Here is a 12,430-nt window from a genome sequence, read left to right as displayed (position 1 = left end):
TGAAGGTGTCCATCTGTCATGCTCGTAGCAAAGTATCATCTCTTTCATTCACAGTCATTAATACCACTGCTCCTGGGCATCCTCGCCTTAAACGTTGTTTTTGTATGCCATGTTGTGTAGCCGCCTTCCTTTATTGAAATAAAACTGGTGATGGATGGGAGTATGAGTGGTATAATTTCCCCAGGTCTTTGTACTGCACCCATGAGCTACTAAGAGAATTGCTAAGGATGTACTACTAGTGGTACCTGATACTGAGGTGGATCGCCTTGGTGATCAGGTCAAGAAATATTGGGTTTAGATGTTCCTACCCTTTTATTCCACCACAAAGTTTCAGTTTCTCAGCTTGAGTTAACACTGCATGGGAAAATAATGCAAGTGATTTGCAAACCTGAGGGGAGAGAGTATATACTGCAAATAACAGTTTTCAGGAAGCCCTTCTTTTTAGATTTGGAATTCTTGTTAATGCTATGGGGTGAAACGTCTAAACTGCACTAGTTCCAAGTCTCTCAAAGTTCCCTTGTAAAAGAAGGTAGAAATGAAGAGTATTGAAAAATCTCTAAGTTTGTTACATTTCTTAAACCAGTAAATGGGTTAATTCACTATTTTTAAAGAAGAAAACTCAAAATGCATGCACTCAGCGTTTTGTCTACAAGTAAACTTTTCTTAAAGGTTTAATGGATTGTTTGCTTTTTCTAGTAAGATTTTATTTCAATCAGGAAAAAAACAGTCTGGGTTTCAGTGCAGGAAATAGATAAGTTATATAATGTTAACCCTGCTTTTAAGTCTGTTATGGTGCAAGAGCTTTTAGTTGTGAAGAACAGCTGCTTTAGCTTTTTCTTAATTTTTTAATATTCAAGTGTCCGTCTTTAGTTTCATAGTAAAATAAAATCTTGGGAAATTCTGTTAAATTGTCTCATATCTACATGTATGCAGGCCACTTACAGATCTGATCTGCTAAAATTAACTTTTGTTATCAAAAGAGGAGAAAATTACAGAATGTCCTGGTACTATATGCAGTAAAATGAAACCCAGTTGTCACATGAGGCCAACCGAGGACCTGAAAATAAAGGAAATTGCCAAGGGAGGAAGGAGCTGGCAAAAATGAAGCAGGATTTCGCTCTAAAATTGGGTCTGCTCTTTCTCACATGCATCCACAAGTAGCATGGGGGTGTAACAACAATAGACTGGCCCCTATGCTGATTTTAACTTTTGGATTAAGTTTTTCTTGCTGTTGAATTTCTTGTTGGATTAGAAGAATATAACTGAAGACTATAATGGCTGCATTACAGATGTACCACTTGTAATCACCAGCAATATACACCGGCAAATTGTTTTGCACTTGCTGAAAGTTAAAATGTCTTTTCTTTTTTAGAAAGTGTGGATGGTTTGACTAGACCAGATGTTTGGTGTTAACAGGAAAAACAAACAAAAAACAACCAACCAAACCTCACTTTCCTTAAAATAACAGATTTCTCCCATTTCACATGCCCTGTATTTTACTGATTGGTATGGCTTAGCAGGGTACAGTTGTTCCCCATCAGAGATAAGTAATTCTGATGCCTTTGGTTTGTTTAATCACAGAGTTTGCTTTTCTGTTGTAAGATCTCTGCTCAGGCAAGCCCAAATCTTCAGAACTGCAGGGAAGGTTCTTCCCTTCTCTCGTGGGGCATGGCTGTTCCCCCCTCAAAACTGGTTCCTAAGAGTCTTTCTCTCACCTTTGTTACTATTTTCTATAATTGTGTGTAAGCTTGGTGCTTCATTTTTTTTCTTTTGAATATGCCCTTTTAAAAGGCCAAGAAAGGGATAATTTATTTCTGGGAAGACTCTCCTTACTAAATCATCTTACTTCTGCTCACAGCCTCTGCTGTAAAAGGTATGAAAATCTGAAATAGGTTTTTTTTTTTCTGTGAAAGAGTATAAAGAGCCAAAGAGCTGTGGTAAACTTTTCAGTGGTGGTTGGTTTTGTTTTGTTTTTCAATGGCTGGTAATTAGGGGTTGATGAATGTTTTGAAACCCATGAAAGGAGCAGGCCCCAAAAGCTCACCTATTCCCAAAGATATTCCTAAATTATTTCAGATATTTTGTGTGAGATAACTTGGCGAAGTAGAGGCATGCAAAAATCAACAGCCTATGAAGTTTTACTTAAAATCTTCCGCTGGAGGCCATATGGGATGTAGAAAGTGCTCACCCACCCTGTTCTCAGCAGTACTGACTGTAATCTCTCTTCGATCTCTTCCTTTACGCTGTCCGAGGCATCTAGGGACTGGAAACCAAATCTCACACAGGTGAAACTTTGTAAATCTAGTTATTGATTCAGAGCTTGAGTGGGGCTGATCTGTAAAGCTAAAATTAGTATTTCTGAGCCCTTGTTACTTCACGAAGTCAACAGCTTCTCTTCTGTGCTGTGGAGGAGGTGGGCCTCTGTACAGGAAGCTTGTGCTTGTGTGGCCAATATTCTTCAGTCATGTCTTTCAAATGTAACCATGTTACTTTGTACTCTAAAGGACACAGGGTAACAGTTTTAAACTAAAGGAGGGGAGAATCAGGCTAGACAGAGGAAGAGATTTTTTACAGTGAGGGTGGTGAAACACTGGCACAGGTTGCCCAGAGAGGTAGTAGATGCCCTATCCCTGGAGACATTCCAGGCCAGGCTGGACAGGGCTCTGAGCAACCTGGTCTAGTTGAAGATGCTCATTGCAGGGGGTTGGACTAGATGAACTCTGAAGGTGCCTTCCAACCCAAAGTATTCTATGATTCTGTGAACTTGGTAGTGACTGTCAGCATTCAGTGTTGCTTTTTATTTTGCAGGTTGTAAACTAGCTGATAATAGCTGATGGGTTTGCAGTGTTGACAAATTAAATGGCAGCATGCTTAGGAGTCCTTTTTTCTTCTTTAGCAAGGACCCATGGAGTGGAAATGGACAGCAGAGTGTTGCAGAAGTTGATTACTTCACCAGTTAACTTGGAAATATGAGAGTTCTCTCCTTGCTTAGAAAAGAGAGGAGGGAAATTGACCAGTCATGAGACAGGGATATATTATTTGTGTAACATATAGTGTTTTAAAATACATGGAGCCCTGAGTAAAGTGTATATGAGGAGATAATTCAATAATGAGATGCTTAATTGTTCACTGTTCTTAAATTCAAATGAAATCTGGAAAGGAGTAAATTTGGATGAATGTGGGGTTATTTTTGGTAAGCGCCCTGCTGAATGAAAACCTTAATAAATAAACACAGAGAGATCTCCAACGCTTTGTAAAGATTGAAAATGACTTCTCAAAACACAGCCTATTCACTAATGCTTCTTCCCCCCTGCCCCATTGGAGTTAGAAGCTAGGGACCAGCAAGCAGCATGAGAGTCACAGATCAGGCTCAGTGTTGCCTTTCAGTGACCCTTGTCACATACTGGCACAAAAGTCTTCAGTCTTGCTATTCAAGTTTGTGGAAAGGGGCAACCACCAGGAACTGAGCTTTTGTACTAGATGCTGAGCTTTGTTATGGTCATCAAAGCTTTCTTTCATGTGGATGTTGTTTGGCATGGACAGCAATGGCAATATGTTGTTTTAAATACAGTATTTCAACAAGCTCAGGTTTAGTACAGAAACAGAACGTGGATTTCTGCTTGCTAAATCTGTCTGCCCTCGGGGATTTAAAGGAACAAAATAGTTGTACTGAGAGTTTAGTGATTAAAAATAAAAAGGTTGTGGGCAGTGGAGATTGTATCTGAGCAGTTTGGCCTCAGTGAACAGCCTTTACATTAACAATTTGACAAATGCATTCAATTTGCTCGTATTAAAACATTTTTGGGGGCAAGTTTGAAGTGCTGGTGTGTAAAGTATGCATCTCAAATTACAGTTTTTGTTATTTAAATACAGTTTGTCTGTTCTCTTGATTACAGAAATCACACATTAGTAATCAAAATATATTTGCCAATTATATACATATACACACACACACCAGATGTTGAGTTTGTCACGAAGGACAATTGAATGCATCATAAAGGCCAGATCTGTGCCAAAGGGGAGACTGTATTTTTCAAAACTTCTTGAAACAGCTAGATGCAGAAACAAATACAGACTGCAGATTAACCAACACCTGGTACTGTAGAATCCATTTTCCACCTTTAATGCCCACAAACCTCTCATATCTTGCAAAATTAAGCCAAAGAGTTTCTGCAGCATAAAAAGTTGGAAAGCAAAGGGACTTTTCAGACAGATAATGTGTGGACAGTGAAAAATAAGTATTATTAATTGCTACCTTATATTAAAAAAATAAGCCAGAAGTTATTTCTGTATGATAGAATCTATGCCAAAAAATGACTGTTAGTCTCAGTAAAACCCAGTTAGACTGGGTTTTTAGACTGAATATAGAATCATATCATCGTTTATGTTGGAAAAGACCTTTAAGATCATCAAGTCCAAGTGTTAACCTAACACTGCCAAGTCCACCACTAAACCTTGTCCCTAAGCACCACATCTACATGTCTTCTAAATACCTCTAGGGATGGTGATTCCACCACTTCCCTGGGCAGCCTGTTCCAGTGCCTGACAACTCTCTCTATTTAAACCTCTCCTGACACAACTTGAGGCCATTTCCTCTTGTCCTATTGCTTGTTACTTGGCAGAAGAGACCAATACCCTCCATGCCACAACCTCTTTTTGGGTAGTTGTAGAGAGCGATAAGGTCTCCCCTTAGCTCCGATTCCCTCAGCTGCTTCTTATCAGACTTGTGCTCTAGACCTTTCATCAGCTTTGCTGCTCTTCTTTGGACACGCTCCAGCACCTCAATGTCTTTCTTGTAGTGAGGAGCCCAAAACAGGATTTGAGGTGGGCCTCAACAGTGCTGAGTATGGGGGACAATCACTTCCCTGGTTCTGCTGGCCACCCTGTTCCTGATACAAGCCAGGATGCTGTAGGCCTTTTTGGCCACCTGGGCACACTGCTGGCTCATGTTCAGCCAGCTGTCGACCAGCACTCGCAGATCATTTTCTCCCAGGCAGGTTTCCAGCCACTCTTCTTCGAGCCTGTAGCATTGCCTGGGGTTGTTGTGACCCAAGGGCAGGACCTGGCACTTGGCCTTTTTAAACCTCATACAATTGGCCTCAGCCCAATGGTCTAGACAGTCCAGATTCTTCTGTAGAGCCTTCCTACCCTCCAGCAGATCAACACTCCCATCCAAGTTGGTGTTGTCTGCAAACTTATTCAGGGTGCACTTGATTCCCTGATCCAGGTCATTGATGAAGATTTTATTAATAAACAGAACTGCTCCCAGTACTGATCCCTGGGGAATACCACTTGCTACCAGCCGCCAACTGGATTTGACTCCATTCACCACAGCTCTTTGGGCCCAGCCATCCAGTCAGTATTTTACCCAGTGAAGAGTGTGCCTGTTCAAGCCATGAGCTGCTCATTTCTCCTGGAGACTGCTGTGAGAAATGGTGTCAAAGGCTTTACTGAAGTCTAAGTAGACAATATCCACAGCCTTTCCCTCATCCATTAAGTGAGTCACCTTGTCACAGGAGATCAGTTTAGTCAAGCAGGACCTGCCTTTCATAAACCCATGCTGACTGGGCCTGATCACCTGGTTGCCCCATGTATGCTTTGTGATGGCACTCAGGATGATCTGCTCCATAATCTTCCCTGGCACTGAGGCCAGACAGACAGGCCTGTAGTTCCCCAAATCCTCCTCCAGCCCTTCTTTAGGTAGTCATCACATGTGCTAACATCCAATCAACTGGGACCTCCCCTGTTAGCCAGGACTGCTGATAAATGATGGAAAGTGGCTTGGTGAGCACCTCCACCAGCTCCCTGAGTACCCTTGGATGGATCCCATCTGGCCATCCATTTGCAGCACTGCAGTTGTGAGAGTCAGCCCAACTCATATCATATCATATCATATCATCATATATCATATCATATCATATCAATCTCATTAGTTTTCCAGCTGCACAATGGCTTCCAGGTCCTCCTGTTTGTTGCCCATGCTGTGTGCATTGGTGTAGATGCTCTTCAGTTGGAGTGTTGATCCCACCACCTTTTGAAGGTGATGCCCTAATTCCTACATGACCATTCTCAGACGCTCCTATGGTTTCTAGCACATCAATAACCCTTGCATCTTTGCTGCTGCATGGATCTCCATCCCCAGTCTCCACTGAGATGGCAGGCCAAAGGACCTCGCTAACACACTGGTCCTCAGACATTGGCATGCCACCCTCAGGCTTACCTCTAGCAGACCTGGTTTTATCCCTTTCCCCCTTCAAATCTAGTTTAAAGCTCTTTCAATGAGCCCTGCTAACTCCTGCACAAAGATCTTTTTCCCTCTCCAAGACAGGCGTAGCCCATCTATCACCAGCTGGCCTGCTGTCGTGTAGACCAACCCACGGTCAACAAACCCCAAATTCTGCTGGTGACACAGGGCTCGGAGCCAAGTATTGATCTGCTGGCTCTTCCTGTATAAAAGCTCATTAGATGTTTAATGATTCACAGATCTTCAACTGGGAATAATGTAATAGTAATTTTAATGATTCAGCTTTTTTCATAACATGGAGTTGGTTCTTACATTGAAGCTGGCACCTCATTAATACCATGCTCTGCTTTGTGTAAGCTCTGTGTAACTGTCTTATCTCTCATGAACCGACTCTGACTGCATAGTTCACAGTATCTTACAGAACATACAGAAAAGTTTTCAATAGTGTGGGTACCTGTACTGTATGTGAAGGTATTAGTAGTTTTCAAGTGCCATTGTCATAGAATCTGTTAGAATATGTAACAGAAAGCACCTTTTTCTTTATTTGTTTTGTGTGTTTGAGCTAAGAAGGAGGTTGATCCTCCTAGGTTTGAGGTGGTTTTTAAGTATCTTTGTTTCTACCTTTTAAAATAAACAAACGATAAACTACTAACTCCTTCTCTTGCCGTAGAAATTCCTTTTGTGCATGGCATGTCCTTGCACTGAATTTTCCTGTTCCACAATGTGTGAAACAGACATTATAAAAGAAACATTTCCGAGGCCAGTTGAGAACCTCTCATAAATGAATTAGTTGTTATATTTTATAGTCTGCAGCCAAGCAGATGCAAAATGCTTTACAATGTTTTCTGTTTAATCTATTTTTAACTGCATTTGGAATGTGAATGGAAGTATGATGATTAAGAAATATCATTACATTTTATTAGCACAAAGGGCTGCTAAGGAAAGCCACATTTTTACTTTTCATGGACCTTTGTGATAATTATTATCCTAATACAGACATGGTTAGCAAATTAGTGATGAAGTTGTGTCAGTGAGACCCTCCCTGGCAGGGATATCAGGCCTGAAACAGGAATGGTGTATTACTGTCATGTGCAATAGTCACAAACCCAGGAATTTGATTTCCTTTGTGCTATAGTGTGTTCCTGCCATAGGTGAAGCAGCAGTGGGCTTATAGCAGAGCAGGAACTGGTTGACTGGACACAACCATAGCTCTGTTCAGGGAAAGGGGGAGAAACCAGGCTGGGAGCCAGTAATAGCTGCTCTCTTGTGTAGGTTCCTTAAGGCTTTCTAGCATTATGTGAACAAATAAAATATATTTCTTTGACTGTTGTCTGTGGAGGGAATGGAGTGGAGGTTTAGAACACTCTGTTAAATTAGTTTTTGAGCTACCAGCTGTATAGCGTGTTGCTATAGTCCAACCACAGAGCCCAGTTGCAGACTGAAACCTGGAAGATTTAAGCAAGCAAACTCAAAATGCATTTAACTGCTTGTCAAGGATTGATTGCGGGGTGACAATAAAATCGTGGGAGATGTATTGTTGACCCCCTCTCTTCCCCCTTCAGCCCCTCCCTGTGCCCCCTTCCCACTAAGGACAGGCGACTGGAAGGGAAAGGAGGACAGAGAGAAGAGAGCTGGAAAAATTTAAAATGTTTTACTAATGCTACCAATAAAAATAGATAAAATAATACAAAATATACAAAACCAATCTTGAAAATCCCAGCAACTGCGCCGGCAGATGTAGGGCCGGCACCCAAAGTCCTGGACTGGACTCTGCAGCCAACCGGAGCTGGATTCAGTCTGTCACCAGGCCTCAGTTCGCAGGGACGACTCACAGGGTTCTCTCCTAATGTCGGCCATAAAGAAAAAGGGATGAGATCCTCGTGATCTCCCACTTTTATATGAAGTATCATGTGAATGGGATGTTATACTCAGTTGGTCAGTTTTTGGTCACCTGTTTCTTGTTGCCCCTCTAGCGAGATGTGCATCCATTCTTATAAATCACCTCACGTTCCATTGCTATGTCTATCAAAACATATATCTGGCTTTCCAGGAAAATGTAGCTAATAAGAAGGCTTTAGCTGACAGGCAAAATCACTAAAACTTGTTTTTAACAAAACCAGGGCACTGCTGCATTTCTAAGCCTACCTGAGCCGGCAGCTACCCATTCCAGGATGGCTCCTGTAGACCACACAGCCAAGCTGAATTACAACTGCATCTGAGAGCAGTTCCCTGGCAAGAAGAGAAACTGGGTGGACAGTTTGCTGGAGTTTGTAGAACTGTCTTGCCCACAAGTGTTGTGGTGTGGGAATGCTTGAGTGTTAAAGTTTTAGGATGAATGTGGATGAACGGAGTGTTATCAGCAGAGTAGATTATCCTGTATGAAGTTCTGTGCTGGACTGTGCTGCTCTCAGTACCAAAGCTTCCATTGCACTTCTCTGTATTAGTTGCCTGTGTCTTAAAGTCCGTGTAGAAAGCAGCAGTAAATAAGATTGTTAGGTTTACCTCGAAGTTCACTGGAGCCCAAGATTTCCCAAATACTTTTGTTTGTTTTCCTCCTTAATATAGCAGGTTTTACAGCTTCTTAAGTGTAGGTTCTTTATTTTGGGGTTTTGGGCACTCTGAAAGAGTCTGAGTTTCTCTCTTCCCTTCCTGAACCACACCAGCCATAGAAGAGATGCTGTAATGTAAACTACAAAACTTTTGTGGATCATTCTGCGGCAAATGTGGCTCTTGTATTTCAGAGTGTTCACTCTGTGATCTTTACTACCAAGATGTTTAGCCATGCCACCCAACAATTATTGTGATAGTTATGATTTTGCAAAGTATATAGTTCATTAGAAATTCAGCTGAGACTGCTAACTACTTTTCATATAACCTGTTGACTTGTCTGCAGGTGAAATTTCTTAGTAATTGCTAACCAAAGAGATTTTTACAGTCTGCCTGACAGGCTGCTTAGCCGTTTTAGCTTCTTCTTGGTTTCCACAGGTGTGAGTTCTCCCAGTTTCACATTTGCTTTACCAAGCTGTTTGGCTTTTTTTTCTAAAAGAAATAATTCTATTCATGTGCACAAGTAATCATAAGGTGGTTGTATGTTACCTCTGTTGATTCCTAAACCACTTTAACCCCAGGACACATTTCACCTTAGTAGAAATCTTTATTGATAAACTAGATAGTACTTGTTGTGGAAAAGCTTGTGCTGTAAGGAAAGAATGAAGTAGATTTTTATGCGGACAACTCATTTGAAGCAGAAGAAACATGCTCAAATACTCCCATAGTAGTCCAGAGCTCTTCATAGTAGCCCAAAGACAGCTTCCAATACATTTGTCTTTTTGTTCCTAAAGTCAGAAATTATGTCTTCTGGCTTTGTATCCAGGTGTGGGAATTGCTTTAGTGTTACCTTAAATGTATTTGTGCTAGATGCCACTCCTCTGCTCCTCACCTTGGGAATGCCAAATTAATTTCATCTTGGAGAGCGTTCAGACCACTGAAACTGCACACTTGACCCAGCTTGTGAAATGAATCATAGGGTCAAGTATGGGTAAAAGAATATTTTTGTGATCACTCCTTGCCAACAGACAAACAAATCTATGAGGAAATAAAAAAAACCCAACCTGTTATAACTGGTGGTTACACTGGTTTGTTTTGAATTTGCAGTTGTCTGTGGTATCTATCAAGGTATAAGTGCAAAGAAAAGTTGGGAACTTTTCATTACAGTCCCTTTGCTGGAGACGGGGCTGAAAACATGAAGATTTTGGACACCCAGATAGTGAAAATGTTTTATTGTGTGTAATGACTTTAAGTCTATGTTTTATTGGGAGTATATCCATTGGAAAATCAAAGTTAGGAGAACCAATCTGCAAAATGTGATTTTACTGTATGTTTGTCTCTAAGGGCCAAAGCATACATATTCCCTCTGTCCTATGGCTTGTCACTTGGCAAAAACTGAATACTGGTTCCTAGCAAAATTGAGCATTCCTTTATTCTCTGCAGGGGTGGGCTGGCTGAGAGGTTATGTCGACTGCAGAACAGAGAAAGATCTGCCATTAGCTTTTGGAGGCATCAGTGTACTTCAGATGCTAAAATCCCCTCAGGTAAGAAGCATTATACATATACTACTATGAGAAAATATTACTTAAATGTGTGTATGTATGGCCCACATAGGGGTACAACTGGAGTGTATAGTCTTTGTGGTTTTGCCTGAGTTGGGTTTAATGCTCTCTTGATTGTATTTTGAGCTAATATTGCATTTCAGCTAAATATGATGGTTTATAACATCTCAGTCATTGAAGTGTTTGAATGTAAAGGGTAAAGAACTTGTGAAGAGTCTAGATGGAGACTATTTAAACAACTTGATTTCCAGCATCACCTTGGGAAATGGTGTTTCCAGCAGGTTGTAGGACAATTCAAGGTTTAATTTATGGATGTGCAGATGTTTTTTTTGGTTCTTTCTGTATCCGTATAACCACCTTTTCCTATTTCCTTGTTCATTTTTCTTTGGCTTCAAGTCAACCATATTCATGGATAAATGCTGAAATGGTGAAAGACAGCAAATATGGACAGATAGACCACAACCAAGAAATGAGTGTGAAGAATAACTACGGTGGGCATTTCACTTGAAAAGAAATGGTGGGAGTTATGCGAATTAGTTACAAGTGACCGATAGCACCACCTTTCAGTAGTATTTCTTGAGAGATGATGGTTTCATAGAATTTAAGTGTAAAAATGGTTAGGTTTTTTCATCAACTTGTGTGTGTGTGACTGTATGCTATGAAATCTCAAGCATTTATTGTGCATTTAGCCAACTATTTGTTTTTGAGCACGTATTAACTGCCATTTATTTTTCAGAAAGTCCTCTGGTCTTGATTTGAAAACATGCAGATGAGGGAATCTATCACTTGCCTTATGAGTTTGTCCTTAATTCCACTCCTAAATTTTTAAAAGTGGGTTTTCTTCCAAATCTGAGTTTTTCTGGCTTCAGTTCCCCTCTTTTGTTTCTCGTAAGGCTTTTCTCTATTAGATTAAAGAGCTCTTTAGTATGTGGCATTTCCCCTCTCTGGCACTTGCACAGCAAAATCATGCTGCCTCACAGCTCTCATACACTAAACAGACCAAGCTCTTTAGAGCTCTCTAATGCATTTTTACTCGTCTTCAAGTGATTTGCATGGCTTTTTACTGTACCCTCTCAAACTTTTCAGCATGGTCTTAAGAACAAGCACAGCCACTCTGTATGTATTCTTCCATTTCTAGTCTCATAAAAACCAGTGGCCAGGTCCAGTTCATTACTCAGCCTCCTGTATGTTCAAGGCCTGTTGAGTCTGGTTTGGCTTTGGTGGTGCGGGGACTTCACGTTTAATTGATTGTCCGATAAGATTTCATAACTTCTGTAGCTGCTGTTTTCCAAGGTCCAGTTTCCCACTCTCCAGCTACTGTTTTTGTTTCTTCTGCCTAAACACAGAGAAGTTTTTGAGCCATATCCAGCTTTGCTTCATTTGAGAATGCCCAGCTAACCATGCAGTTCAGATTGTTGTGTATGTCAAGCCTGTACTCTTTTAGTCATACATTTGTTGAATTTGTGGTATCCACACAGTTTCTTATATAATTTTTAACTTGTTTTTATGTCATTGATTGAACCATTTAACAGCATGAGTGTTTACTTTCCCATCCTGCTGGAACTGCTCTCCCTCAGTTATAATTCTCCACTGGTAAAAAGCTCTAACTGTAATTCACAAAGTTAGTTGTCTGAAATATTTTTTTTAATTGCATTTCACTTAAATGATATATTACTGATAGTGAAAATGGTTGTTTTTTCATGAGAAGGTTGTACGATTTCAAGTCACACCCAAACTGTTGGCTAAAGCTACTCTCACAGTTTCTCACTGGAGCTTTAGATGGTTTATAATCCCTTAGCCACTCAGATGTTACGTGTCCAAAATGGCACTCATATGGAAGCACAGAATCATTTAGGTTGGAAGAAACCCTCAAGATTATCAAGTCCAACCATAAACTAACTCTGGCCCTAAGCCATGTCCCTGAGAACCTTGTCTATATGTCATTTAAGCCTCTCCAGGGATGGTGACTCCACCACTTCCCTGGGCAGCGTGTTCCAATGCCTGACAACCCTTTCCGTGAAGAAAGGCCATTTCTTCTTGTCCTATTGCTTGTTAGTTGCGAGAAGAGACCAACCCC

At 40.8% G+C, this 12,430-nt stretch overlaps 1 protein-coding gene across 5 annotated transcripts in view; it reads left to right on the top strand.

The window, feature by feature from the left end:
* Nucleotides 1-12,430, top strand: part of SPIDR (scaffold protein involved in DNA repair) — a 212,271-nt gene that overhangs the window by 60,578 nt on the left and 139,263 nt on the right. For all 5 annotated transcript variants that reach the window (XR_014183220.1, XM_082044378.1, XM_082044377.1 and 2 more), the window contains one exon: nt 10,235-10,335. Coding sequence is in view for 4 of the 5 variants with exons in the window: in XM_082044378.1 (XP_081900504.1) it covers nt 10,235-10,335 (101 nt within the window). In the remaining variant the exon portion in view is untranslated. The remainder of the gene's footprint in view (nt 1-10,234; nt 10,336-12,430) is intronic.

Source organism: Streptopelia decaocto (genome assembly GCF_964273445.1).
Source record: "Streptopelia decaocto genome assembly, chromosome: 2".
Taxonomy (NCBI): domain Eukaryota; kingdom Metazoa; phylum Chordata; class Aves; order Columbiformes; family Columbidae; genus Streptopelia; species Streptopelia decaocto.
Note: the sequence above shows the minus strand (reverse complement) of the source record. Positions and strands in the feature narration are given on the sequence as shown.